General features: G+C 37.7%; 3 protein-coding genes across 19 annotated transcripts in view; 2 read left to right on the top strand and 1 right to left on the bottom strand.

Moving 5' to 3' along the window:
* HERC4 (HECT and RLD domain containing E3 ubiquitin protein ligase 4) overlaps positions 1–7023 on the top strand; it is a 132857-nt gene extending 125834 nt beyond the window's left edge. For all 14 annotated transcript variants that reach the window (XM_038534091.1, XM_038534083.1, XM_038534088.1 and 11 more), the window contains 2 exons: positions 4659–4761; positions 6359–7023. In XM_038534091.1, the coding sequence (XP_038390019.1) occupies positions 4659–4761; positions 6359–6567 (312 nt within the window). In that variant the 3' untranslated portion in view covers positions 6568–7023. The remainder of the gene's footprint in view (positions 1–4658; positions 4762–6358) is intronic.
* Positions 7024–10034: 3011 nt separating this feature from the next.
* Positions 10035–26432, bottom strand: part of SIRT1 (sirtuin 1) — a 32399-nt gene continuing 16001 nt past the window's right edge. For 2 of the 4 annotated variants that reach the window (XM_038534097.1, XM_038534099.1), the window contains exons 5-9: positions 25413–25560; positions 24626–24705; positions 23361–23547; positions 20301–20864; positions 10578–12693 (exon numbers count right to left, since the gene is read on the bottom strand). In XM_038534097.1, coding sequence (XP_038390025.1) covers positions 12365–12693; positions 20301–20864; positions 23361–23547; positions 24626–24705; positions 25413–25560 — 1308 coding nt within the window. In that variant the 3' untranslated portion in view covers positions 10578–12364. Of the gene's footprint in view, positions 10201–10577; positions 12694–20300; positions 20865–23360; positions 23548–24625; positions 24706–25412; positions 25561–26094; positions 26220–26432 lie in introns of those variants that run through there. The other 2 variants (XM_038534098.1, XM_038534100.1) reach the window with 2 other exon arrangements.
* Positions 18596–21530, top strand: LOC119871462 (60S ribosomal protein L7-like). Its single transcript, XM_038534101.1, is given in 2 exon segments — positions 18596–19244; positions 19247–21530. Coding segments are annotated over 2 exon segments (612 nt in total). The 5' UTR covers positions 18596–18754; the 3' UTR covers positions 19369–21530.

Below are 26432 nucleotides of genomic sequence, written 5' to 3'. Positions count from 1 at the left end.
TCTGATAGATTTTTTTGCATTAATAGTTGGATACAAAGCATTGGGAACTTTCATACATTGCTGGTGGAAATACAAATGGTATGGCCACTTTGGGAACAGTTTGATATTTTCTTTTTTTTTTTTTTTTTTTTTTCAGTTTGACATTTTCTTATAAAGTTAAATATGTACTTACTACATGACCTAGCAGTTCCACTCTAAGATATTAAGTCATATTCACACAAAAATCTGTAAACAAGGGGAGATGGGGCATTACTGTTTAATGAGTTCAGAGTTTGAGTTTAGCTGAATGAAGAATTCTGGAGCTGGATGGTAGTGATGGTTGCATAATGGTGTGAAGTGATTTAATGCCACCAAACTGTACATTTAAAAAGAGTTTAAGATGGTAAACTTTGTTACAGGTATTTTACCACAATTTTTTTTTATTTTATTTTTAAAAATCTGCAAACATGTCAAAAAGTAGAAACAACCCAGATGTCCTTCATTGAGTGAATGGATAAACCAACCTAGGGTATATCCATACAGTAGAATACTACTGAGCAATAAAAAGGAATACACTAATGATATATACAGCAACAGGGATGACTCTTAGAGTCCTATGTAGTGTGAGGAAGCCAATCTCAAAGGGTTATATACTTTAAAATTCCATGTATAGGACTTTTTGAAAAGACTAGGGATGGAGGGACTTTGTGACAGCAGAGGGTAACACAAGAGAGTTCTTTGGGGTGATGGAAGTGTTCAGTATCCTGATGTGGTAGGTATACAAGTCTGTACATGTGCTTAAAAGTCCTAGAACCAGAAAAAGCTAATTTTACTATGTAATAATTTAAGGAATACATTTTTTAATTTAAATAATTATGACTTCTAGTTGAACATACTAGAATAAACACGTTTATCTCTCTTCCTTTCCAAAATCTCACTAGAATGACAATAAAGGAATGAAAATAGAAATAGAGAGGGACGCCTGGGTGTCTCAGTGGTTGAGCACCTGCCTTCGGCCCAGGGCGTGATCTTGGAGTCCCAGGATCGAGTCCTGCATCAGGCATGGAGTCTGCTTCTCCCTCTGCCTTTCTCTCTCTCTCTCGAATAAATAAATGAAGTCTTTTAAATATATATTTCTAAATATTTCTAAATATAAATATTTCTAAATATAGTCTAAAAATATTATTAACCAAGGGAAAAAATAGTTTTGGAAGACAGAAAATGCATGGATAAGTTGATGAATGATTAAAGCAAAGAAAATGGGGATCCCTGTGTGGCGCAGCGGTTTAGCGCCTGCCTTTGGCCCAGGGCGCGATCCTGGAGACCCGGGATCGAATCCCACGTCGGGCTCCGGGTGCATGGAGCCTGCTTCTCCCTCTGCCTATGTCTCTGCCTCTCTCTCTCTCTCTCTCTCTCTCTCTCTGTGACTATCATAAATAAATAAAAATTTTAAAAAAATAAATAAATAAAGCAAAGAAAATGGAATTCTAAGCCTCCTGAGAGGGTTTTTAAGAGGCAACCCATTTCACACCCTGAAATTTCTAAAAGGCTCAGGAATTGGTACATTGTGTTGCTGTAGTGGCAGTATGCTTGGTTAGGTTAAAAGCAATAGAATTACTTCAGAGCTAATTTAAGAGATTGTTAGATTCCTCAGGTTCTATCTCTGACCCAGCAAAGGACAACTCTAGGGAGAGCCACAGAATCTGGGAAACCAAGAAGAACTGAGGAAAGCTGATAGGCAAGCTTAAATCCTTCAGGAAGGAAAGTGAAGATTTCTTTTTTGGGGTTAAATTGATCTGCTAAAGAGAAGAAAGCTGTACTGACTTTAAGGAGACCCCAGTGGAAATGGATTCCACCTCCAATCACCCTAAAATGAAAAAGATACAATGGCTTCTCATCACACTTTACATCCTACACAATTTGTCCTTTTAGCTTCCTCTCCTGTCATTCTTCTCACTTAAACTACTTCAGCCTTAATGGCCTCTTTGCAGAGCCAGTCTTGGGGCCTTTCTATTAACTATTCCCTGTGCTTGGAACTCTTTTCACCTTGATAATTCCAAAAGAGTTCTTTCTCTTACTTCCTTTGTCTTTATACCTTCTCAGAGACCTTTAATGGCTAACTTACCTAAAATTGAGTGTGCATATACACCCACACCCATACCCTGTCTCCCTTCCCTGCTTTATTTTCTCTTTGAATTTGACTTGTCTTTTACCATCTGTGGCTCCTTCCCCAACTACATTGTAAGCGCCATGAAGGTAGGATTTTGTCTCTTTGTTCACTACTATATTCCCAGAGCACAGAAGAGCACTCAGTAAGTACTTAAAACCTCACTTGATAGAAATATTCAGTAAGATGGTTTAGTTATTTAGTGTACTTAGTATATTTGATTTCTTCCCTTGTATATGTGATTCATTTTAATTTCAGTAATTATGATTTGTGATTTTAAATGCTTTCTTTCATCAGGACTGTGTACATATTTCCCCAGAAGCATTTAGAAGTTTTTTTTAAAAAGGAAAAAAACTGGAATCCCTGGGTGGCGCAGCGGTTTGGCGCCTGCCTTTGGCCTAGGGTGCGATCCTGGAGACCCAGGATCGATTCCCACGTCGGGCTCCTGGTGCATGGAGCCTGCTTCTCTCTGCCTGTGTCTCTGCCTCTCTTTCTCTCTCTGTGACTATCATAAATAAATAAAAATTTAAAAAAAATAAAAATTAAAAAAAAATAAAATAAAAATAAAAAGGAAAAAAACTTTAGCCATCCTTCTTTCATTCCCTACTAACATGCTCACAGACTATAATTCATATTCATTAATCCATTAACTGGTTGCTAGAATTTCAGCCATTTTCTCCAAACCTGTTTACAAATAAATAGCAAATATTTTGTAGATTTTAAGAGATTAGTTATTGAGATAATCATGGCTACAAATAGCCCAAAATTTAAGAAGGCCATTAGCAGCAAATACTTATTGAGCCCCTACAGATACTTAGTAACATGCAAGACATTAGAGAGACCTCAATAAATAAGATTGAAATGTGATTTTTGCCCTGTAATATGGTAGACATGAAATAATTTAACTCTGATGAGGGCAGCCCCGGTGGCTCAGCGGTTTAGCGCCGCCTTCAGCCCGGGGCGTGATCCTGGAGACCTGGGATCGAGTCCCACATTAGGCTCCCTGCATGGAGCCTGCTTCTCCCTCTGCCTGTGTCTCTGCCTCTCTCTCTCCTTCTGTGTCTCTCACGAATAAATAATCTTAAAAAAAAAAAAAAACTCTGATGAATACAAAGGAAGAGTGTTCAGTGAATAGTATATAAAGAGGAACTTATACACAAATCTGGGAAAGCCTCTGAGTAGATGGTAGTCTCTTACAGGGTAAGTAAGGACTTTGTACACTGCAGTTTCCCCAAGGGCTCCAGATTTTGACTAAAACTGTGTTGAATGAATCATGAGTGAATTTGGTGACATTTAACCTGAGTCCTAAAGGATAAGTAGAAATTAGCCTGATGAACAAAGCAAGAAGGAGGATGGATATATCTAAAATAGGTCTAGGTTGAGGGAACAGTGTGTCCAAGGGCCCTAATGCTGGAAGGTTCTTGTTAAGAACTAAAAGTTAAGGCCAACTGTGGCTGGATTTTATTGTATAAAGATTTTTTATTTATTAGAGCAGGAGCGAGGGATGGGGAGCAGAAAGAGAGGGAGAAACAGGCTCCCCCCTGAGCTAGAATCCTGATGCGAATCAACCCCAGGACCCTGGGATCATGACCTGAGCTGAAGGCAGGCACTTAACCGACTGAGCCACCTAGGCGCCCCAGTGGCTGAATTTTAGAGAGCACTTTACAGTTTAAGATTTACTAATGTGCTTCTCTCTACCACAACTTTTCTCTTAATGCTAGTATATTTTTTAAAGAGAAGTACCCTAGCTCCATTGCTGCAGATTACCCCAAAGTTTAGTGGCTTAAGGGACACCTGGTGGCTCAGTGGTTGAGCATCTGCCTTCAGCCCAGGGCATGATCCCAGGGTCTGGTGATCCAGTCCTGCATCAGGTTCCCTAGAGGAACCCTGCTTCTCCCTCTGCCTATGTCTATGCCTCTCTGTCTGTCATGAAATTAAAAAAAAAAAAAAAAAAAAAAAAGTGTAATGTTTTTAAAAATTCAATGGCTTAAAAGTAGCAGTGAACATTTATTTTCTCGCTTTCTGTGAGTTAGAATTTCAGGAAGGCTTTAGCTGGGTGCTTTTAACTTAGCAGTCTCTCATGAGGTTGCAGTCAAGATACTGATTGGTGCTTTAGTCATCAGAAGGCTTGATTAAGGATAGATACCCTTTTAGGATGGCTCACTCACAAGATTATTGACTAAAAGCCTAGTGTCTCACCACAAAGATCCCTCCATAGGGCTCTATAATTGTCCTCTTGAAATAGCACCTGGCTCTCCCCAGAGTGAATGGTCAAAAAGAGGTTGAAGCCACAGAGTGTTTTATGATTTAGCCTCAGAAGTCATGTATTTCTCCTACCCACAGTATCTTAATGATTACATAGTCAGGCCTATACACTGTGGGAGGGGCTACACAAGCAAGCAGGAGACAGATCATTCAGGGCCATTATAGACACTTGACTACCAAGAAAATCTGTCAGATACAAGACAAAACTAACATCACTTAATATTAATGAAAGATTATGTTGTTTTAGAATACAGAATACAAAGGGGAGTATTGGGCAGAGCATCCAACGATAAAAATTTTTTGGGAAGTATTTCATGAATTACCATTGGAAAAGAAAAAACAATTTCTGTGTAAGTATTTCTAACTGTACTTTGTTTTATGGGAAATTGAATTAACTATTAAACTTATTTTCATAGGAGATTAGTTGATTCAGTTTGTTGGATAAGGTTCTTTCCTTATAGTATTATTCCAAGGTACTGTTGTTAATTTTCAATTTGAGTGAATTTTTGATTTGCATTATTATGTTTTGTTTTGAAAGCTACATTCAATTTGCCTCAAATAAAATTGGTTCTTTCAAATGAAAACAAACTGTAACACTGATTACAATCAATTGGGGTTGTAATTCCTTGTAGAATTTCTAAAAAGATCTTTAGAGGATAGCTTTTTTCCTTTTTTTTCTTTTGGCTTCCATATCAAAACTTTGGGGATTTCTGTAGAAAATAGAACTTTTTCTAGGACTTAGTACTTATTTATATCCTAATTTTTATGTGTCTTTCATCTGTCAGATGTGGGTTCTAATTGAAATAACACTCCCTGTGTTTGTGGGGTTTTTTTTACTTAAATTTTGTTAGTTAACGTACAGCTCAATATTGGTTTCGAGAGTAGAACTCAGTGCTTCATCACTTACATACAATTCTTGGTGTTCATCAAAACAAGTGCCCTCCTCAATACCCATAACCCATTTAGCCCATCCCTCACCCGCTTCCCTTCCAACCCTCAGTTCTCTATTAAGAGTCACTTAGGGCTTGTTTTCCTCTCTCCTTTTTCTTTCCCCCTTTCCCATATATTCATCTGTTTTCTTTCCTAAATTCCACATATGAGTGAGATCATGTGGTTTGTCATTCTCTGACTTATTTCGCTTAACATAATACTCTCTAGCTCCATGCATGTCTTTGAAAGTAAGATTTCATTTTTTAAAATGGCTGAATAATATTACATTGTGTGTATACACCACATCTTTATCCATTCATCAGGAAATGACACTCCCTTTGATATTCCTGCTATCGCCAAGAATCTTTTGGTCAATCCCTTTTTGACAGTTGAAATGTGAATCTTAGATTATTTTGTATATTCTAAGAATGACACGTCATTCAAGTGATTTGAGTTTTGGCTGTCCATTATAAATTTTTGTTCAAAAATGCCCAAAAACACATTAAAAGGGGAATAATAATCAAACCTACATTTTGTATTTGATATATAGACTAAATGGCTATTCCCAAAAGAATGGCTCTCAAATGTTTTGTCAAGAATAATAGTCATTTATTCATCAAACATTTTTTAAGTGCTAACATTAAGATTACACTTTTAAAGAAAAAATATTGTATGGATGCATAATTAGTATGTCTCAAATCATGCTTCCATAAATCTGGTTAGGCTTCCACATTACATGTTAATGTAGGGATGCCTGGATGGTACAGTGGTTGAGTGTCTGCCTCTGGCTTCAGGGCTTGATCCCAGGGTTCTGGGATCTGGTCCTGCATCAGGCTCCCCCACTGGGAGCCTGCTTCTCCTTTTGCCTGCCTCTCTGCCTGTGTCTCATGAATAAATAAAATCTTTTTAAAAACAAAAATTAATGTAAAGGTTTGCCATGGTGATAGTACTAAGTACCTTGGTACTCCACACTGTTTTGATAAAAGTGGTTGGCTGAATGATTTTTTTTCTTGGTAGTATTTTTGACAGGTAGTGATCGAATACCTATTCTTGGTATGAAGAGTCTAAAACTAGTCATCCAGTCAACAGGAGGTGGTGAGGAATATCTCCCAGTTTCCCATACCTGTTTTAATCTTCTGGATCTTCCAAAATACACCGAAAAAGAAACTCTACGCTCTAAGCTGATTCAAGCAATTGATCATAATGAAGGCTTCAGTTTAATATAACTTTGGAAATAACTAATCAGTTTATTGCAAAAGCATTAAACTAATTATTTGTGTTTTTCTTGTGGTGATGAATTCAGCAAGGTGACAGAGGTACTTATAATAATTCTTACTTGCAAAATGTTCAATGCTATGAGTATTCATGAAAGCCAAAAAATATTAAAGGAAAATGAACAAACTGTGTTAATATTAGACTTAATGTACAGAACCATGGATTTTTTTTTGCCATCTTCCAATAAACATACAAGTATTGTGAATACATTGAAGTTTTACTAACATGAATTTTAAGAGTTTGCATATTTCACAAATGATCTGGTGTGTGAATGCATGGAAATGTTGCTTAATTTTCAATCACTGAGTGAAAAACCTTTATCTTTGGCCTGCAATAGTCATTCAATTATTTTTTCATTTTGTAAATAATGTTAAGTTTTGTAATAAAATAGTTATGTTCTGATACCAGTACAGTTTCTATGGTTGTAATTGAACTGAGCTGACATTTAAAAGGTTTAATAATTATGATTAAATCTTATTGAGAATCTATAAAAGCAAAAAATTAGCATGATGAAACAGTTTTTGCTTTTTTACTAGAATAAATATCCTTGTGCAAATCTAAATTACAGATAGGAATTATCTAAATAACTTGTAGTTCTTTGCTTTTGTGAACCTGGAGATGCTACTGATAAATGGGAGGTTATCAGAAAGCTTAATATTTAGTACTGGAAAAAAGTCCTATAGCTGCCAAGAATAGAAACTGGCTACTAGGAGAACCAACTGCTGGCTTATAGCTTCCAAAAACTACTGATGCTGCAGGTTGGTATTTATTTCAGAATTTTCAATGCTTTAGAATGATTTCCTTGAATTTTTAGAAACAAATCTTAACACGATTTTTATGGTGCTGATGCTTAGTTATCTCTTGTGATGAACTGTAACAGTGAGTTGATGCAACACATGTGACTTTCTGCTATAATGCAAATATTTATTTTTTAAATTTATTTTTTAAAATGCCGTGAAATGTTTAAGTAATAAAGATTTATTGGTTTAATATTTAACCTTTCAGTGGTTCTCATAGAAAATTCCAGATTCCTCAATGTCTCAAGGAAAGGTCTTTTAAATTTTGGATTATTTCTGTTCCCACACAGAATTTGTTTTACAGAGGTCTCCAATTTTCTTAGCTATATTCCAGAGTCCATAACTCCTCTGAAAATAGTTTGCATATCTCATTTTGCAGCAAAACTTGAATTGTTGAGGCTTTTATATTATATGGGACTATTTGTACTTTTTACTGTGGTATTACTAGGTTTGCTTTACTTCTTAGTGTTTGAGCTTAGGTGCTCCTCAGACTCGGTAGGGCGCTTTAAAAATTTCATTAACATTCAGGAGCAGCCCAGGTGGCTAAGTGGTTTAGCACCACCTTCAGCCCAGGGCGTGATCCTAGAGACCCCAGACTGAGGCCCACACCAGGCTCCTTGCATGGAACCTGCGTCTCCCTCTGCTGGTGTCTCTGCCTCTCTCTGTGTGTCTCTCATGAATAAATTAAAATCTCTAAAAAAAAATAACAATTTTAAAAATAAAAATTTCATAAACATTCATAATCCCAAAATGCAAATGAGCCCAAGGTTTTTGGAGAAGGGATTTTGGACCTATACTTTTCAATTTAACTTAAGAACTCCCAGTAGTAAGCCATAGGTATCTCTTCATATAGATGGAAGCCCTTAACAGTATTCTCACATATGATAATTGAGCACAAAGTAACAGTCTCCCTCTGAAAACCACTTTTTTATACTGTTTCCCTGTGCATCCATTTCTTGACGGTAGTGATTGTTCACATTGAAAACACATGAATGTGTATATGTCATATGATTTTTCTCTTTAGTAATGTCTATGCTTATGTAGCTGATCTGTGAAATAGCCACTTTGGATTAATACAGATGGATTTCATTGAACAAATATTTTAACAAGAACCTGGCTTCTTATCCAGAAGCACAACAGTACAAGGCTTAATTTAGGTAAGTCTGATACTCTTCTCCTCCCTCTGTTGCTGCAGACATACAGTAAGTAGCATTAATAAGGAGATTAATGGTGGAAAACTAAAATACCATTTAAGAGTGTTCAAGTTATTTCCTTTAAAAAATAGCAAGAGGGGTGCCTGGGTGGCCCAGTTTCAAGCCTTGATCTCAGGGTCTCGAGTTCCAGCTCTGCAGTGGACTCCACAATGGGTGTGGAGCCTAGTTTAAAAAATAGCAAAAATATCTTGAGCTTTGTAGATTAAAAGGTAAGCAAAATACTGAGTTCACTAAATTGTAAGGACTATAATGGAGTTGACTGTAAACGAGAAAATATCTGGCTTCCATTCAGATCTAGTAAGAGCGATTATGTGTTTGTAGCTCCTGGATTCAGTTAAGTCCTGGCTTTTCTTACATTTGGTTTTTACCGCATTTAGTTTAACAAGTCTTCTAAGTATAATAGGGCAGTCTTTGCCTTGAAGAGCGAATGGCAAGCTGAGAGCAAGGGCAGATGTTCCTGTTCACAGCCACTTCCCAACTCCCCATTTTCTTTTGCACTTTAGCCATCCATACTCCTTATGGAGGTTTACACTAAGGAATTCACCCTATTTCAGTAGCTATTCTTGCCAATGTTTGCTAATTGGTGAACTACTTCTAGAGACGAATGGAGAGTAGTCTGTTTCCTGGAAGTCTACCTTCCAGTGAGGCCAGCTGCCCCCCCTGGAATGGAATGTTACATGAAGAAGGGAACTCCTGTTTTTTGTTTTTCTCTCAACCCTTGCTATACCTTTGAATCCCCTGGAAATACCTTTTTTTAAAACTATGCACAGGCCTACTTACGCTAATTAAATGTTCTAAGGGGTGATGCCCAGGCAACTATGGTTGGGGTAGGAGAGGTCATTAGACTTTTCCTCTGTATTTCTGGAAACACCCTAGCTTAAGACTTTAGACTTTGTTCATTTCTGAGGAGAGCTTATGGTGTGCATACTATACACACTCCCCTTCGAGGTTACAAGTCTAGGAGTTAAGACTTCTTTCAAATAAAAATTAAGAACAAATACTTAACTACTTAAAATGACCACCACCACCTTTCAAGGTATAAACTGCCTTCCCATTTTTTGCATATAGCGAATGAAGTCACTGTTCCTTATTTTTATATCTGAGGACGAGATTTTACAGGTAGTTCTAGTGATAACCGGACATACCAGGGCAGAGTACTACTTTAAAATTCACTTCAAAAGTTCACTGGTGGGAAGCCCCGGTGGCGCAGCAGTTTGGCGCCGCCTGCAGCCCAGGGTGTGATCCTGGAGACCCGGGATGGAGTCCCACATCTGGCTCCTTGCATGGAGCCTGCTTCTCCCTCTGCCTGTGTCTCTGCCTCTCTGTGTCGCTCATGACTAAATAAATAAAATCTTAAAAAAAAAAAAAAAAAAAAGTACACTGGTGAGGAAGGCAAGAGTCCTGAGATAAGGAAACTGCCAGTCAAGGTTTTATTCATTACATATACTTTCGAAGGGGCATGTCCCTGGCTGTTTTAACAGTACGTTGTCACTCAAACTTGATGGACTAAGGTTGCAGATCAGCCTTGAAAACTTCATACCAAATGTGGTCTCCATTTTTTGTCCACACCTTCCTGTGTATTAAAAAACTTGTCTTATCCATGAAGCATTAGACTTTCACAGCTTTTATAGCACATAAACTCGAGTTCACTACGATTCCACTATGCTGGTCTCCCCAATCCCAAAGTGCTAAGCCTATGTCCGGTCTTTCATATGTCAAGTTCGGGCCTTGCCTTGCCTCTCTTTCACCTAACAAAGGCTCTTGGGGCTTAAGATTGAAATATTAGTTTTGAAACTTTTGGGGAGGACACAACTCCTACAATCTGCAGTATCAGTGTTTGCTTATTATTCTGGTTAGACTCATAAGTAGAATGAAAAAATGTGAGAAGCATCTTAATATGGCCCTCAAAGGTGTACAAATTCTCTTTAAAATTTTATACCTTGAGCGATGTAATTTAACAAAAAAGTCAAATGACAATTTTAATAGACTTTTTAAAACAGTGTACAAGTATAAAACACTGGTTTTGTATTTCAAAAGTTGGAGGAAGATATCCAGTCATTAAACAGTCTACAAAACATATGCCAGTAGATTACATAAAAGACTATGTACAATATAAAAAGAGCTGAAAACAGTCTTCACTGTAAAAATAATTTAAAACAAATTTTTCAATTTAAAATATCATCTATAGCACAAACACACATCATGCAAATGGAAAACTAAATATACTGCATTCTTTAGTGTAGCCAAATAAATTCAGATTGAAACATCTTCAAAGTAGGGAAATAATGGCCATTCAATAAAATTTTTCTCTCTGGCAGTAATGGTCCTGGCTGGATATTTTATCCTTAAAGAACAGCTATATTTCAAACCCTTTTTTAAAACTGTAATAAATACTAAAGCAACATTAGGAAGAATACTTTATAATGTGGGAGTAATGTGGGGGAAGGTGTGGAAAATTGCTCTGTGCAATTTTATAAAGTATGAACTTTTTTTTGAAAGGCTAAGAAGCTTCTGCAGTTGACAAAGTTTGATCTCTAGTTTTAAGGCAGGCTAAGCTTTTAAATAAAGATGTTATAGGAACTAGTTTCATTTATTAACTATTCTATTAAAAGTTATTACCATGTTCATCTTCATAATACCAGGCTAGCAGTTTGATGTCTATTACACAAATCCTCCCAACAGGAGACATGTACTTACTGGCTGAGTTATAATTAACATCTCAGTACTTTGGAACCGTAATCAGTGGCCTGTTGCTCTCCTCATTAAGGGAAAAGAAAAGCAGCGGTCCAAAATATTACACTCTCCCCAGATGAAGTACCATTATTATAGATTCATAAAGGCTTTGCATATTCACATATGGGCAGTTTAATACTTGTGGGAAAGAAGCAATGCAAGCTCTACCACAGTGATAGGTATTTAAACAAGGGCAAATATTCTTGAAACTAAGGGTACCCAGGCAGGGACTATTGTTTCTAAAGCAATTGAAACATTTCCAAAGCATTTATTTTTTTTCAGCTTAGTTTTAGGAGCCAATATAGACATTACTACATGTCCACAGGAAGTACAAAAGCCATCTTCAACAATACAGTATTCCTGAAACTCTTAGCACCAAGTCTTACTTTAAAAAGCAAGGACAACTAAGTGCTCTCCCACATATTGTTGACTTCCCTCTATACATACTGCATGTCATGAAATTTTTAAAAAGTTAGCTGCCACAAGTTTTGGAAAATGCCAGTGTTTAAAAATAGGTAATTGTGTGCTAATAAAGAATCAAAAGTTTAGCAGAACAGACATTTAAGGAGTTCAAACCATTCAATGTTACAAAGAAAAGTGTGAAAATACCATTCTTTGGTCTAGATAAGCTGTTCCCTTTACATTAATTTAACATTCCAATGGCTTTTTGAAAACTTTAAAATGTTGAAATTCACTAGGCAAGAACAAAATTATATATACATATGGATGTATCATACAAATGAACCTTTAAAAGAAAAGTCTTGACCAACATGTGATTAAAGATACTTAGTACCCTTCTTTTAAAAAAAGTTAGTGTTGAGTGTACAAGTACAGAAATAAGAAGTTAAAAATTATCCATGAAAAAACAATCTAATTTACCAGTCTATAAATATTACACCTTTCTGGTTTCCTTGCTCTGTTGAATTCACAAGTAAACATTCATTTTGACATGCTGAAATTCCTAATGCTGGTGGAACAATTCCTGTACCTGGACAATTACTACATTATGATTTGTTTGATGGATAGTTAGTATCTGTTGCTTCCTGTTTCATGGATATAGCTTCATTGACTGCCTCTTGATCACCTCCATCAATTCCAAATCCAGTTCCTCCAGCTCTCTCATTGACATCAGCTTCATCTTCCAAACCATTGTAAAATTCTTCAATCTCACTTTCATCCTCCAAGTGTTCTTCTAAACTTGGACTCTGGCAGGTTCCACTATCACTGTTACTGCCACAAGAACTAGAGGATAAGACGTCATCTTCAGAGTCTGAATATACCTCAGCGCCATGGAAAATGTAACGATTTGGTGGTAAAAAGAGATACTGGTTACCTGAAATACAGTAATGAAAGTGAAATGGTAAGTTACTCCCAGTTTTTTAAGACAGTCTGATTATAGGTTCCAGCTCTGCCTTTTAAACCTGAGCATCATTACAAGGGGGCTTATTACTGTAGCGTTCTTCAAAAACAAGCTGCTAAGTGCTCACTCCTAGCTGCAAATCTTAGTTCTGCCACCAACCAGCTTTATAAATTTGGGGAATTAAGCTCTATGCCTCAATTTCCTCATCTGGAAAAGTAAAGAACTATGTTCAATGAAGGGTTACTTAATCAAATCCTCTGAACAGATCTCATGACCTAAAATATCAAGGCCGGCCTACATTACTCAATTCATGTTCACTGAATAGAACTTCTCTAACGCCCGTATTCTATCTTCAAGACACCTTCATTATTTTTATTTAACTTTATGAACCTAGAATTAAAAGGTTTGATTCCGGGATCCCTGGGTGGCGCAGCGGTTTGGCGCCTGCCTTTGGCCCAGGGCGCGATCCTGGAGGCCCGGGATCGAATCCCACGTCGGGCTCCCGGTGCATGGAGCCTGCTTCTCCCTCTGCCTGTGTCTCTGCGCCTCTCTCTCTCTCTCTCTCTCTGTGACTATCATAAAAAAATAAATAAATAAATAAAAGGTTTGATTCCATAATGGCTTCACCACCTATTTAAACGTGTAGTTTGCAGCAATGGCATCACAGGAAAAGTTAGACTCTCAAACCCCACCACCCACCTACTGAATCTGAATCCTAGACATATTCAAGTATGAGAAACACTGATCTAGCATTGGATGTTAAACCCCAATTCCCTCTCAAATTTGCATTCACAGTTTAAGATGTGACCTTTGTTGGTAAGGACAATTCTCTCTCCCCTAAGCTATGGGTCCAGGTTAACAGCACCTGTTAGTAGGAACTTTAAATATTAATGGTGAGGGCAGCCCAGTGGCTCAGCGGTTTAGCGCCACCTTCAGCCCAGGGCGTGATCCTGGAGACCCAGATTGAGTCCTGCATCAGGCTCCCTGCATGGAGCCTGCTTCTCCCTCTGCCTGTGTCTCTCTGCCTCTGTGTGTGTGTTTCATGAATAAATAAAATCTTTTAAAAATAAATATATTAATGGTGAAATGTTTTCTACCTTTGAATTCATAAGAAAGAGTAACTTCTAACTCCTCTGTTTCTTATAATAAATGTCATATTTATTGTACCATATGCCAGAAGGATTCACAAAAGCCTGGCTGCTAATAATTGATCTGAAGTAGATCTTATCTGAAGATATACCTAGGTTTCTCTTTAAAATGGCTTTCAAACTTTGTAAGATCATGACCCAGGTTCTCACTTTACAACAACCTAATATGGGTGTATAAAAATCCTGATATGAATCCGCAAAATTGATTTCACATTCCACTACATCACAAATTACAGTGTGAAAACCACGTTTCCTTCTATTTTCAAAGAATACACAGTACTCTTCAGTTTTCTTAGCTATTTAATATTAATTTCCATGATTGGATAAGAGTACCTGTATTCTAGCTGCTAACAGAAAAACCTATCTGGAATTTCTTAACATTCTTTTAAGGGGTCCTTGCACATGGCTGTGTCCACTTTTCTATAGTTTTTGGCCCATGCTTCAATTTTTTTTAAGTTTTTTTTTTTTTAATTTTTATTTATTTATGATAGTCACACAGAGAGAGAGAGAGAGAGAGGCAGACATAGGTAGAGGGAGAAGCAGGCCCCATGCACCGGGAGCCCGACGTGGGATTCGATCCCGGGTGTCCAGGATCGCGCCCTGGGCCAAAGGCAGGCGCGAAACCGCTGCGCCACCCAGGGATCCCGGCCCATGCTTCTAAAAAATGCTTAAGATTTTATTTATTCACGAGAGAGACAAAGAGTGAGGCAGAGACATACAGACAGAGGGAGAAGCAGGCTCCCCGTGGGACTCGATCCCAGGACAGCAGGATTACAACCTGAGCCAAAAGCATACAGATGCTCAACCATGAGTCACCCAGTTGCCCTAAAATATTATTTTCATTCTGCGTTAGCCCCTTTGATGAACATTATTTCTCAGCCCTTGAATCTCTGTTTGGTTCTGCCTCTTCTTGGGAACCATCAAGACAGATTTATTAAAGTTTGCCTCATATACGCTCCCACTTTCTTTTCAGCCTTGATCTTACCAACAGAAAAATCACAGTAAAAAATTTAAGGACTACTGTGGTAATTCGTTTCTAACAGCTGGAATTTTACACTCTACATGTTACCTTTTTAAATTCTCACAATGCTGAAGTGTATGCTATTTTATTCTCTTTTTAAGATTTAAATTTATTCATGAGAGACACACAGAGAGAGGCAGAGACCGGGAAAAAGCAGGCTTCCTGTGGGGAACCTGATACGGGACTCTATCCCAGGACCCTGGGATCACAACCTGAGCCAAAGGCAGACCTCAACCAATGAGCCACCCAGGTGCCCTATTCCCATTTTTCTAAAAATTTATTTTAGAGAGAGAGAGAGAATACAGGGGAGGAGGGTGGAATTATGCTTTGCCTAGTTTCTCCTGGGAAGATGTCCCCTATTTTAACTCCTTACTTACTGTTCAAGACCAAAGTCATAAGTTAGGTTTTGGAAAACCTTCTATATTATATAATCCCCTCCAAGTAGCATCTATAGTTCTTAAGATCTATTTTGTTTAATCAGCTATTTTTATAATTATACACAAACATTAACAGACTGATCACTGTATATCCAGAACTTAAAACAGCCTGCCTGGTATGGAAAAGGCACAATGGCTTATTCAAATAAACAAATAATTAGAACAAGTAGTAATATATTGACATAAAATGTCAGTTTATACCATATATTGTAAATGGAATGGGATAGAAATGTTTTAAGTTGTACAAGATTGTTATGTCTAAGAATTTTTTAAGATTTTATTTATTCATGAGACACACAGAGACATAGGCAAAGGGAGAAGTAGGCTTCATGCAGGGAGCCCAACGTGGGACTTGGTCCCAGGACTCCAGGAGCACGCCGTGGGCCAAAGGTGGCGCTAAACCGCTGAGCCACCCTGGCTGCCCTCCACAGGGAGCCTCATGTGAAACTCGATCCCAGGACCCAGGGATCCTGGCCTGAGCCAAAGGCAGATAGATGCTCAACCACTGAACCACCCAGGTGCCCTAAGAATTTTTTTTTTTTATAATTTTTTTTTAATAGGATTTTTCACCCTACTACTTGGTATAGAGTTCCTATGTGTGGTTTTTTTTTTAAAGATTTTATTTATTTATTCATGAGAGACCGAGAAAAAGAGAGAGAGAGACAGGCAGAGGGAGAAGCAGGCTCCAAGCAGGGAGCCCGACATGGGACTCTAGGATCACACCCTGGCCGAAGGTGGCGCCAAACTGCTGGGCCACCGGGGCTGCCCGGGCTGCCCAGTCCCTAGGTGTTGTCTTTTTGTGTGTGTGTGTGTGTGTGTGTGTGTGTGTGTTGTCTTTCTATACACTAATAATGAAGTAGCAGAAGGGGAAATTAAGCAATCCTATTTATAGCTGCCATCAAAGACTAAAAGACCTAGAAATAATTTTAACCAAGGAGGTAAAAGACCTATATTCTGAGAACTGTAAGACACTGATGAAAAGAAACTGAAGAAAACACAAATTTAAACACATTGTAATTGTTACTATTAAAATGTCCACATTTTATTAGTAACATTTTTTTTAGTAACATTTTTTTAAATTTATTTATTTATTTATGATAGTCACAGAGAGAGAGAGAGAGAGAGAGGCAGAGACACAGGCAGAGGGAGAAGCAGGCTCCATGCACCGGGAGCCCGATGTGGGATTCGATCCCGGGTCTCCAGGATCGCGCCCTGGGCCAAAGGCAGGCGCCAAACCGCTGCGCCACCCAGGGATCCCAGTAACATATATTATTATCCAAAATAATCTATAGATTCAATGCAATCCCTATCAAAATACCAGTACCATTTTTCACAGAACTGGAACAATGGGTATGGAACAATGACCCCAAACAGCCAAAGCAATTTTGACAAGGAACAAAACAGGAGGGATCATGCTCCTTGATTTCAAACTATTCTACAAAGCTACAGTAATCAAAACTGTATGGTATTAGCACAAAAATAAAACACATAAATCTACGGAAAAGAAGACAGAGCCCAGAAATAAACCCAGACTTATTGGTCAATTAATTTATGACAAAGGTGGCAAGAATATGCAATGTGGAAAAGACAGTCTATTCAATCAATGGTGTTAGGAAAACTAGAAAGCTCCACACTGAATGAAACTCAACCATTTCATACCACCACACACAAAAATAAACACAAAATACATGAAAGACCTGAAAATTAAAACGAACTACACTGCGATGCCTAGGTGGCTCAGTGGCTGAGCATCTGCCTTCAGCTCAGGTCGTGATCCCAGAGTTCCAAGATCGAGTCCCGCATGGGGCTCCTGCATGGAGCCTGCTTCTCTCCCTCTGCCTATGTCTCTGCTTCTCTGTGTCTCTCATGAATAAATACAATCTTTAAAAAAAACAAAACTGGGACTACATCAAACTAAAATTTTACACATGAAGGAAACCTACTGACTGGGAGAAGATACTTGGCAAATGACAGGTCCAAGTAAAGGTAAACATCCAGATTCTACAAAAACTCCTATAAAAAACACCCAACTGGATTAAAAAATGGGCAGAGGCCTGGAATAGGGGCACCTAGCTTGCTCAGTCGGTGGAAAATGTGACTCTTGATCTCAGGGCTGTTGAGTGTGAGCCCCATACTGGGTGTAGAGATTATTTAAAAATAAAATCTTAAGAAAAAATGGACAGAGACTCCAAATAGACATTTTTCCCAAAGACAATATACAGATGGCCAACAGACACATGAAGATGCTCAACATGACTAACCATCAGGGAAATGCAGAATGAAACCTCAATGAGATGACCTAACACTTGACAGAATGGCTATTATCAAAAAGACAAGAAATATCAAGTGTTGGCACAAATATGGAAAAAAAGGGACCCTCGTGAACAGCTGGTGGGAATGTACATTGGTGCAGCCACTATGGAAAACAATATGGAAGTTCCTTAAGTCAGAAACAGGGATCCCTGGGTGGCTGGGATCCCTGGGTGGCTCAGTGGTTTGGTGCCTGCCTTTGGCCCAGGGCGCGGTCCTGGAGACCCGGGATCGAATCCCACGTCGGGCTCCCGGTGCATGGAGCCTGCTTCTCCCTCTGCCTGTATCTCTCATGAATGAATAAATAAAATCTTTAAAAAAAAAAAAAAAAAAAGTCAGAAACAGAAACCTAGAAATAAAAATAAATCCAGCCATTCTACTTCTGGGTATTTTCCTTCAAAGAAAGCAAAACACATGGGGCACCTGGATGGCTCAGTCTGTTAAACTCTGCCTTCAACTTGGGTCATGATCCTTGAGTTCCGGGATTGACCCCCACGTCAGGCTCTCTGCTCAGCCCTCTGTCCCTGACCCTGCTGCTCATGCTTTCTCTCAAAATTAAAAAAAAGCAAAAAGCTAATTTGAAAAGATCTGTGTACCTCTATGTTCACTTAAGTATTTACTTACAACAGTCAAGATATGGAAGCATCCTAAATGTCCATCAATAAAGGAGTAAAGATGATGTGTTGTATATACCCAATGGAGGGACGCCTGGGTGGCTCAGCAGTTTAGCACCTGCCTTTGGCCCAGGGCGTGATCCTGGGGTCCTGGGATGAGTCTCACATCAGGTTCCCTGCATGGAGCCTGCTTCTCCCTCTGCCTGTGTCTCTGCTCCTCTCTCTGTGTGTCTCATGAAAAATGGATGAGATCTTAAAATATATATATATACACATATATCTCCAATAGAATATTACTCAGCCATAAAAAAAAAAGAATAAAATCTTGCTTTTTGTGAAAGATGGACCTAGAGGATGTCATGCAAAGGAAGTCAACTCTTTTCCGGCTGGATCCACGGAGGGTGCAGAAGAGAAGAAGGTTCCTGCTGTGCCAGAAGTCCTTAAGAAAAAGCGAAGGAATTTCGCAGAGTTGAAGATCGTCTGAGAAAAACGTTTGCCCAAAAGATGCTTCCAAAGGCAAGGAGGAAGCTTATCTATGAAAAAGCTAAGCATTACCACAGGAATACAGGCAGATGTACAGAACAGATTCAAATGGCGAGGATGGCAAGAAAAGCTGGCAACTTCTACGTGCCTGCAGAACCCAAGTTGGCATTTGTCATCAGGATCAGAGGTATCAATGGTGTGAGCCCAAAGGTTCGAAAGGTGTTGCAGCTTCTTCGCCTTTGCCAGATCTTCAATGGCACCTTTGTTAAGCTCAACGAGGCTTCAGTTAACATGCTAAGAATTATAGCATATATAGCATGGGGGTACCCAAACCTGAAGTCAGTGAATGAATTGATCTACAAGCGTGGTTATGGCAAGATCAACAGGAATCAACTTGCCCTGACAGATAACACATTGATTGCCCAATCTCTTGGTAAATATGGCATCTGCATGGAGGATCTGATTCATGAGATCTATACCGTAGGAAAACGTTTCAAAGAAGCGAAAAACTTTTATGGCCCTTCAAATTATCTTTTCCACGCGGTGGAATGAAGAAAAAGACCACTCATTTTGTAGAAAGTGGAGATGCTCGCAACAGGGAAGACCAGATCAATAGGCTATTATTAGAAAGATGAACTAAGGTATCTGCCATGATTATTTTTGTAATCTGGTCAGTTAATAAATGACTACTTTCAAATGGAAAAAAATAGAGAAAGACAAATACCATATGGTTTCCTCTATATGTGGAATCTAAAAAACAAAACAGACTCAAAGAGAACTGGTGGTTGCCAAAGAGGAAGGGAGGGTAGAATGTTGTAGTAACTTTGTATGATGACAGTACTACACTTATCATGTAGGCATTTCCTAAGGTATATAATCTCTATGCGGTACTCTTGCATGTTAACTATATTTCAATTAAAACAAAAAACTAGGTACCTGTTATTCCTAGTATTCTATTGAGAAGGATCAAAGATGTTTTCTAGATTTGAGACAACAGAGCATAGTGGTTAAGAGGACAGGCCCTGAGGATAGACCTGGAATCCAGTTTGGCTCTTCCATGTTCTGTTACCTTGCACAGGGTACTTAACCCCTACAGCCTTCAGTATCCCCACCAACAGCAATTAAGTAATAATAGTTCCTGCTTCTCTGAGATTAAAATCAAATAATGTATATAAAATAAAACAGCTGCCCTCTGGTAACCATACCCAAATCTCAGTCATCAGTTTTACCAGCTAAAGCTCACCAGACAATGGCAGAGCACAATAGATTTCCCAATTTTCTTCTCAATTCAGTGCTTACCTTCTCATTCCCTGAAGAAACACAAGATACAGAGAAGACTTAAACACACTATTTCTTCCCTTGGTTTATTGTAAGATACCACTGTTTATCCTTTCTCTAGCTTAAATTCTCAATTTTACAGTTTCTCTAAACACAACTATTGATTTAGCTATAAATAAAGCTACCTTATCAGTGACCTTGCAAAAATTGCTTATATCTTGGAAATATTTTGTTAAAATAAGTATACCTTCAAAACGGTAAAATAATTATACCTTCAGCATTTCCTTACCATCAAGCCGTTTGCTAATCTGCTCCTTTGCAAGTCTAGCTGGCCAGCACTTCCTCACCGGGTCAGCAACTGAAGTTCTTTCATTTTTCTCCCCAGTATTACAGCCAACATTCTTCAAATCCGGACTTTCCAGATGTTCAGTGACACTTTCAATGTTCCTAATAGAATTCTGTCCTTCCTGTGATTTTTCTTCCATACAATCTCTTGATTCGGACACACCGGGATCATCAACATTACTCTTAGTTGCTTCGTCTAAAAGCGTAACAATCACTGAAGAATCTGGTGGTGAAGTTCTTTCCGGTGAACTGGAGTCTTCTGAAATATTAAGAGGTGTGGGTGGCAACTCTGACAAATGAGCCAACTCTTTTTGTGTTCGTGGAGGCTTTTCAGTGATTTCTGAAAGCTTTACAGGGTTGCAGCAAAGTTTGGCATATTCACCACCTAACCTATGACATAATTCATTTATTATGACATCACAGTCTCCAAGAAGCTCTACATCAAAATGCAGATGAGGCAAAGGTTCTCTATTTATTAATATCTGAGGCACTTCATGGGGTATGGAACCTAAAAGAAAGATGAAAGATACATTAGAAAAAGGGAAGGAAGCTAACTTAAGAAAGCCACAACAGATGTTTTACACAAGAATCTAACATGCTCCCTATAATGAAAAAAGAAATGCACCACTACTACTCAACCAAGCAATCACATTTTATCAAGATATCAAATAAACATTAGTTAAGCATCTTCATAAAATTTCAGGTCCTGTTTCCCATCACCTGATTATTTCTGAGCAATCTTCTCAGACTCTTCTACCCTGTACCTCACTTTCCTTGTCTACATAATAGAGATAACAGTACTTTTTCAAGGTTGTCAAGCGCATAGAAAAGCTCTTGAATTCAGAGGAAAAAAAAAAAAAAAGGAAAAAGAAAAGCTCTTGGCACATAGTGATATTCTATCAAAACAGCTCCTGATCTAGCATGTGGAAATTCATTTAAGTCTATTTTCCACTATTATATACCTGTATCTTACATCTTTAAAAAATTACACCTTTGCCTATTAGCAACACACTATTATACTGCCCCACAGAAAGCTTTTAAGATTTTCGGGACGCCTAGGGGGCTCAGCGGTTTAGTGCCTGCCTGTGGACCAGGGTGTGATCCTGGAGTCCCTGGATTGAGTCCCACATGGGGCTTCCTGCACAGAGCCAGCTTCTCCCTCTGCCTATGTCTCTGCCTCTCTCTCTCTGGGTCTCTCATGGGTAAATAAATAAAATCTTGAAAAAAAAAAAAAAAAAAAAGAATTTCTCAGGCAGCCCCAGTGGCGCAGCGGTTTAGTGCCACCTGCAGCTCAGGGTGTGATGCTGGAGACCCAGGATGGAGTCCCATGTTAGGCTCCCTGCGTGGAGCCTGCTTCTCCCTCTGCCTGTGTCTCTGCTTCTCTCTGTCTCTCATGAATAAATAAATAAAAATCTTTTAAAAATTTCTCTGCTTAAAAAAAAAATTGCTTACCTTTAAAGAGAAAAAAAATACTCAAAAATGAAGGAGTTTATTCATTAAATTTCATTACAAATTATCCTATATTCTACTGACAAAGAATTTCACAGCTCTTTTGGGGAAACGACTGAAACTGATAAAGCCATTACATATTGGTAGGGAAAAGATACAGAATTGTAGAGCTGAACTCCTGTTTCTTCCAACTGTTTGCTCTGGCTCTATGATTGCTCGTGTAGGATTCTAATTTAATTCTCTGATTAAGAGATTGATATTTTGGGTGGCGCAGTCAGTTAAGCATCCAACTCTTGGTTTTGGCTCAGGTGGTCATCTCCGGATCAGAGATCAGTCCATGTGGGTCTCTGCACTTAGTACAGGTGTCTGCTTGAGATTCTTTTTCCCCTCCTTCTCCCTCCTCCTGTTCCTTCCTTCTGCTCTCACATGCTCTAAAATAATAAAATCCTTAAAAGTTCAATATTCTCTCTCTCCTCTCTTCTCTCATCTTTAGGGCACACCTGATGTTAATGAATTAGTCCCCTCTAACTTCCTCTCCCCTTGCTTCCTCACTAGAGGGAGAAAAGAAATAATATGAGAGTACATGTTAAATATTCCTGAGAGTAAACAGGACTTAAAATTGTATTTGAGCATTTTCATATACAAACACCCTTATAGGTAAAACTGATCCACATACAATGATTTCTTTTTGAAGGTTTTATTTATTTATTTATGAAAAACACAGGGAAAGGCAGAAAGACATAGGCAGGAGGAGGAAAAGCAAGCTCCATACAAGAGCCCAATGCGGGATTCAATCCCTGAACTCTGAGATCACATCCTGAGCCGAAGGCAGATGCTCAACCACTGAGCCACCCAAGCATCCCCCACATACAATGTTTAGGACAAGGCATGACTGTTACTTTTGTGAGACAGAGAATCCTAAGCAGGCTCCACACCCAGCACAGAACCTGATACAGGACCAGACCTCATGACCCGGAGATCATGTTCTGAGCTGAAATCAAGCGTCAGATGCCCAACCAACCGAGCCACCCAGGCACCCTAAAACATGACTGTTATTCTTATAAAAACAAGACTATATTGAGCCCCCAAATTCTCTAACATATTACAATTCTATAGATTACATTCATATCTAGCTATACATTTGAACTTATTAAACCTAATATCAACTAAATTTGAAAGATAAACTATAATCTAAGACTAGAAATAACAAAAATTAAGGACTGTTTCCTAAGCATAGGTGAATTAGCTGAAGCTAACTCCTGTCATATAAAAAATACATTCTGCTAAAAGTTGAACTATTTCCCTTTGTCTTAATTTTTCATACACATCACAACTTGACATTACTTCTGCTTTGATAAGCCTCTCCCACACCCCCTACATCAAAATGTCATATTAACCAATCTTCGTGAATGTTGAGTATCAGCTAAAAAGTAAAGTTTGGCTCTTCACCACTCTTTAACCTGAAAGAGAATAAGATCATTGGGTCCACTGTACAAACCCCACAACCTATGGCCATCTATACAGAAATATTCTCTAAAAATCATCAGCTACTTACTTGGAATTAGTGCTACTGGTCTTACTTTCAGGGAAGACCCAATTACAATGAGGAGATCAACTTCGTCTTTGTCATACTTCATGGCTCTATGAAACTGCTCTGGTAAATTTTCACCAAAAAAGACAATCTCTGGTTTCATGATAGCAAGTGGCTCATCAGCTGGGCACCTAGGACAACGAGGAACCACCTACGTGTTCCAGATTTTGGTTGAGATTGGGGGGAGGGGGAAAGCCCAAGTTAGAAATAGTCAACATTTACACACTTCGCAAGAACACATTTCAAAATTATCAAGCTGAATCACTATATTGTACACCTGAAACTAATACTGTATGTTAACTACAGTAGAATTAAAATTAAAAACTTAAAAAACTAGAATTCCCACATAAAAAAAAGATGTGTTTTCAAGCTGAAGTGTGGAAGCATATGAAAAAGGGCCGTGTACTTAAATACTTAGGGGAAAAAAATTACCGAAGAAAACAGAAAACCTGTGGATAAGTAATAGGGAAAACTGGATACAACTCTCAATGGCAATGCCAAATGACTTTATCAACATACGATCAAATACAAAGATGTTAATATCTGAGTATGTAGCTATTATAATGTCCAGGAAGACACCTACATTTGATATTTAAGAGTCCACAGCAGATCAAGCATCTGTATATATGTATGCACAGGACTTAATCCTTTAAAAAACGTAAGAAATTATCCCTTTTTAATATGCTATTCTCCACTCATAATTATGTATAATTAACTATATATACAGCTAAGCACATGTAATTTATATCGGGATGATTTTTATTCTCTGTCATTATTTTCCTGAATTTGTGTTTTGGGGACAGTGATCATACATGAAATACCTTTTATAATAACTTTTTAAATATTTTAAAGGATTACCAAAAACTAAATTTAAGATTCAGAATCTGACAGGCACTAAAAAGGGAAAGTAAGAGAGACTTTTTTTTTTTTTTTTTTTTTTGAGAAACTCTAATATATCCAACACTTCACTTATGATTTGGGCTTTTAACTTAGATATTAAGAAGCCAATTTCATCATTTTAGAGACATTATTTATAGAGCAATGTTTTCAACTTAAGGGATTAAAAGGTTCTCGTATAGATCATCAGAATTCGCAATGCTAACATTATCTTCCTGGATCTTTCTGTATCACAAACTTTCAGAAAAAAAAATAAATAAGAAAAATGTGAAAGCAAAAGAAGAAACAGATCACAGATATGCACAATTTCTAAAATACAGGTGATAAATTACCTGATTAAAAATATCTCCTCGTACAGCTTCACAGTCTACTTTGTATTTACAAATCAGGCAAGATGCTGTTGCAAAGGAACCTAAAAAACAACACATGCACCGCTAAAAAAGATTTCTATTTCTTTAAACATACCACAAAGATTATAAAGTTTGACACCAGAAAAGAGAATTGACACTCCACAGGGGAAACTCAGGAATAAATAATTAAAATACAGACAGAATCCAATCCTCAATTATTGAGATGTTGACATAGTGACACTTCCTAAAGATGGTCTTTCAATGAAATAAACCAATTCCTTGAAAGTTAAAATCTGCAGAGTTGGAAGGTTGTAATTGTATGACCTTAGCTTAATTAACAGTTATACATAAAAAACGTAAGAAAATGGTCTGCTCCTACTTGTTGTTTTAGATTGGAAAGTCTTCTAAATATCTAAATTCTATACATCTGAATTACCCCATTCCTTTGGTTTCATAAACTAAACAGGTCATATTTTTCTTACATGAGTTAGTATTACTTTTGTAATCAAAGGAGGTTATTTAGAAGAATTTAATGGAATACAACCACTAAACCTTTTGAAACACAATAGGACATTAAGCTGATATTTTGTACAATTAAGTATCAAGGCCAATAATTCTGGTTTAAATTTTTTGCACCCCATTTTTTAAAACTTATCTACAACTAATCAGATAACATGACTAAATTTCCATTTCAGGAAAGCAGCCTACTTTCTAATCCTATTTTTTCCTATAAAACTAAATAAAAGAAATCAACTCTGAGGTTACTAACCATGACACTGAATTATCCTTTGGATTCCTGCAACCTGTTCCAGTGTATCTATGTTCTGAGTATAGTTCCGAAGTAGTTTTCCTTCCTTATCTGACAAGGCTATGAATTTGTGACAGAGAGATGGTTGGAACTGTCCGGGATAGATTTCCTATATAATGCAAAAGGCAGAAAAAAGATTACAGTAAAGAAATAAGTATAATACATGTCACGTTTAGGTTTAACCAAAAAACTACCAATGATAGTCCCCCATATATAAATAAATTAAAAAATACATGAGCATCTCAAAGCATCTAGATGGTTGCAACACACACCTACAAAAGGATTGCTGCTGTAATATGCATAAACTCAGCAATTAGTGAACTTGCCCCTTGAAGGAAAAAGTCAACCCATAACCATCTCTAATAAATGTTAACAGGGTTTTTTTTTAATAAAGTCAGAAGAAATACACACCTGAGAATATATCTAATTTTTTGTTGGCTGCAAATTCAGGGTTTGTTGTTTTTGTTTTTTTGTTTTTGTTTTTAAGAAAAAATAAAAGTTGAAATTAAAGATACCAAAGATATGGTGACTTCTTTTAAAAACTAAAAGGCACTGTCAAACACAATATTAAAAGTTGTTCATTTATCATTCATTATAAATATCAACCTGTTGGAAGTTTAAAGCTAAAGTTTTATTTCCTTACCAAAATTGTTTTCCTTCCACTGCACAGGCACATACTGGTATAGTATAGAGTTGCTCATGAATGCTGAGTTGCTGGATTTTGTGTGTGTGTTTTTCCCCCCAAATAATGCTTCAATGCTGTTTCTTCTTTAAAAACAAAGAATTCAGATATACACATGGCAAAAAGATCAGAGAAAAAGTATCAATTTTGGTCCTCTCAACTTTTGACAGTGTTTTTATTAAATTTCATTTAGTGACTATGGCAAAGGAAGTTTTCTTCTCTACTTTTTTTTTTTTTAAGTAGTAATGCTACCTACTTCCTTACCATTCATTACAGCCTCTAACCTATTACAATGCTAA

This window comes from Canis lupus, chromosome 4 (genome assembly GCF_011100685.1).
Source record: "Canis lupus familiaris isolate Mischka breed German Shepherd chromosome 4, alternate assembly UU_Cfam_GSD_1.0, whole genome shotgun sequence".
Classification (NCBI taxonomy): Eukaryota; Metazoa; Chordata; class Mammalia; order Carnivora; family Canidae; genus Canis; species Canis lupus.
Note: the sequence above shows the minus strand (reverse complement) of the source record. Positions and strands in the feature narration are given on the sequence as shown.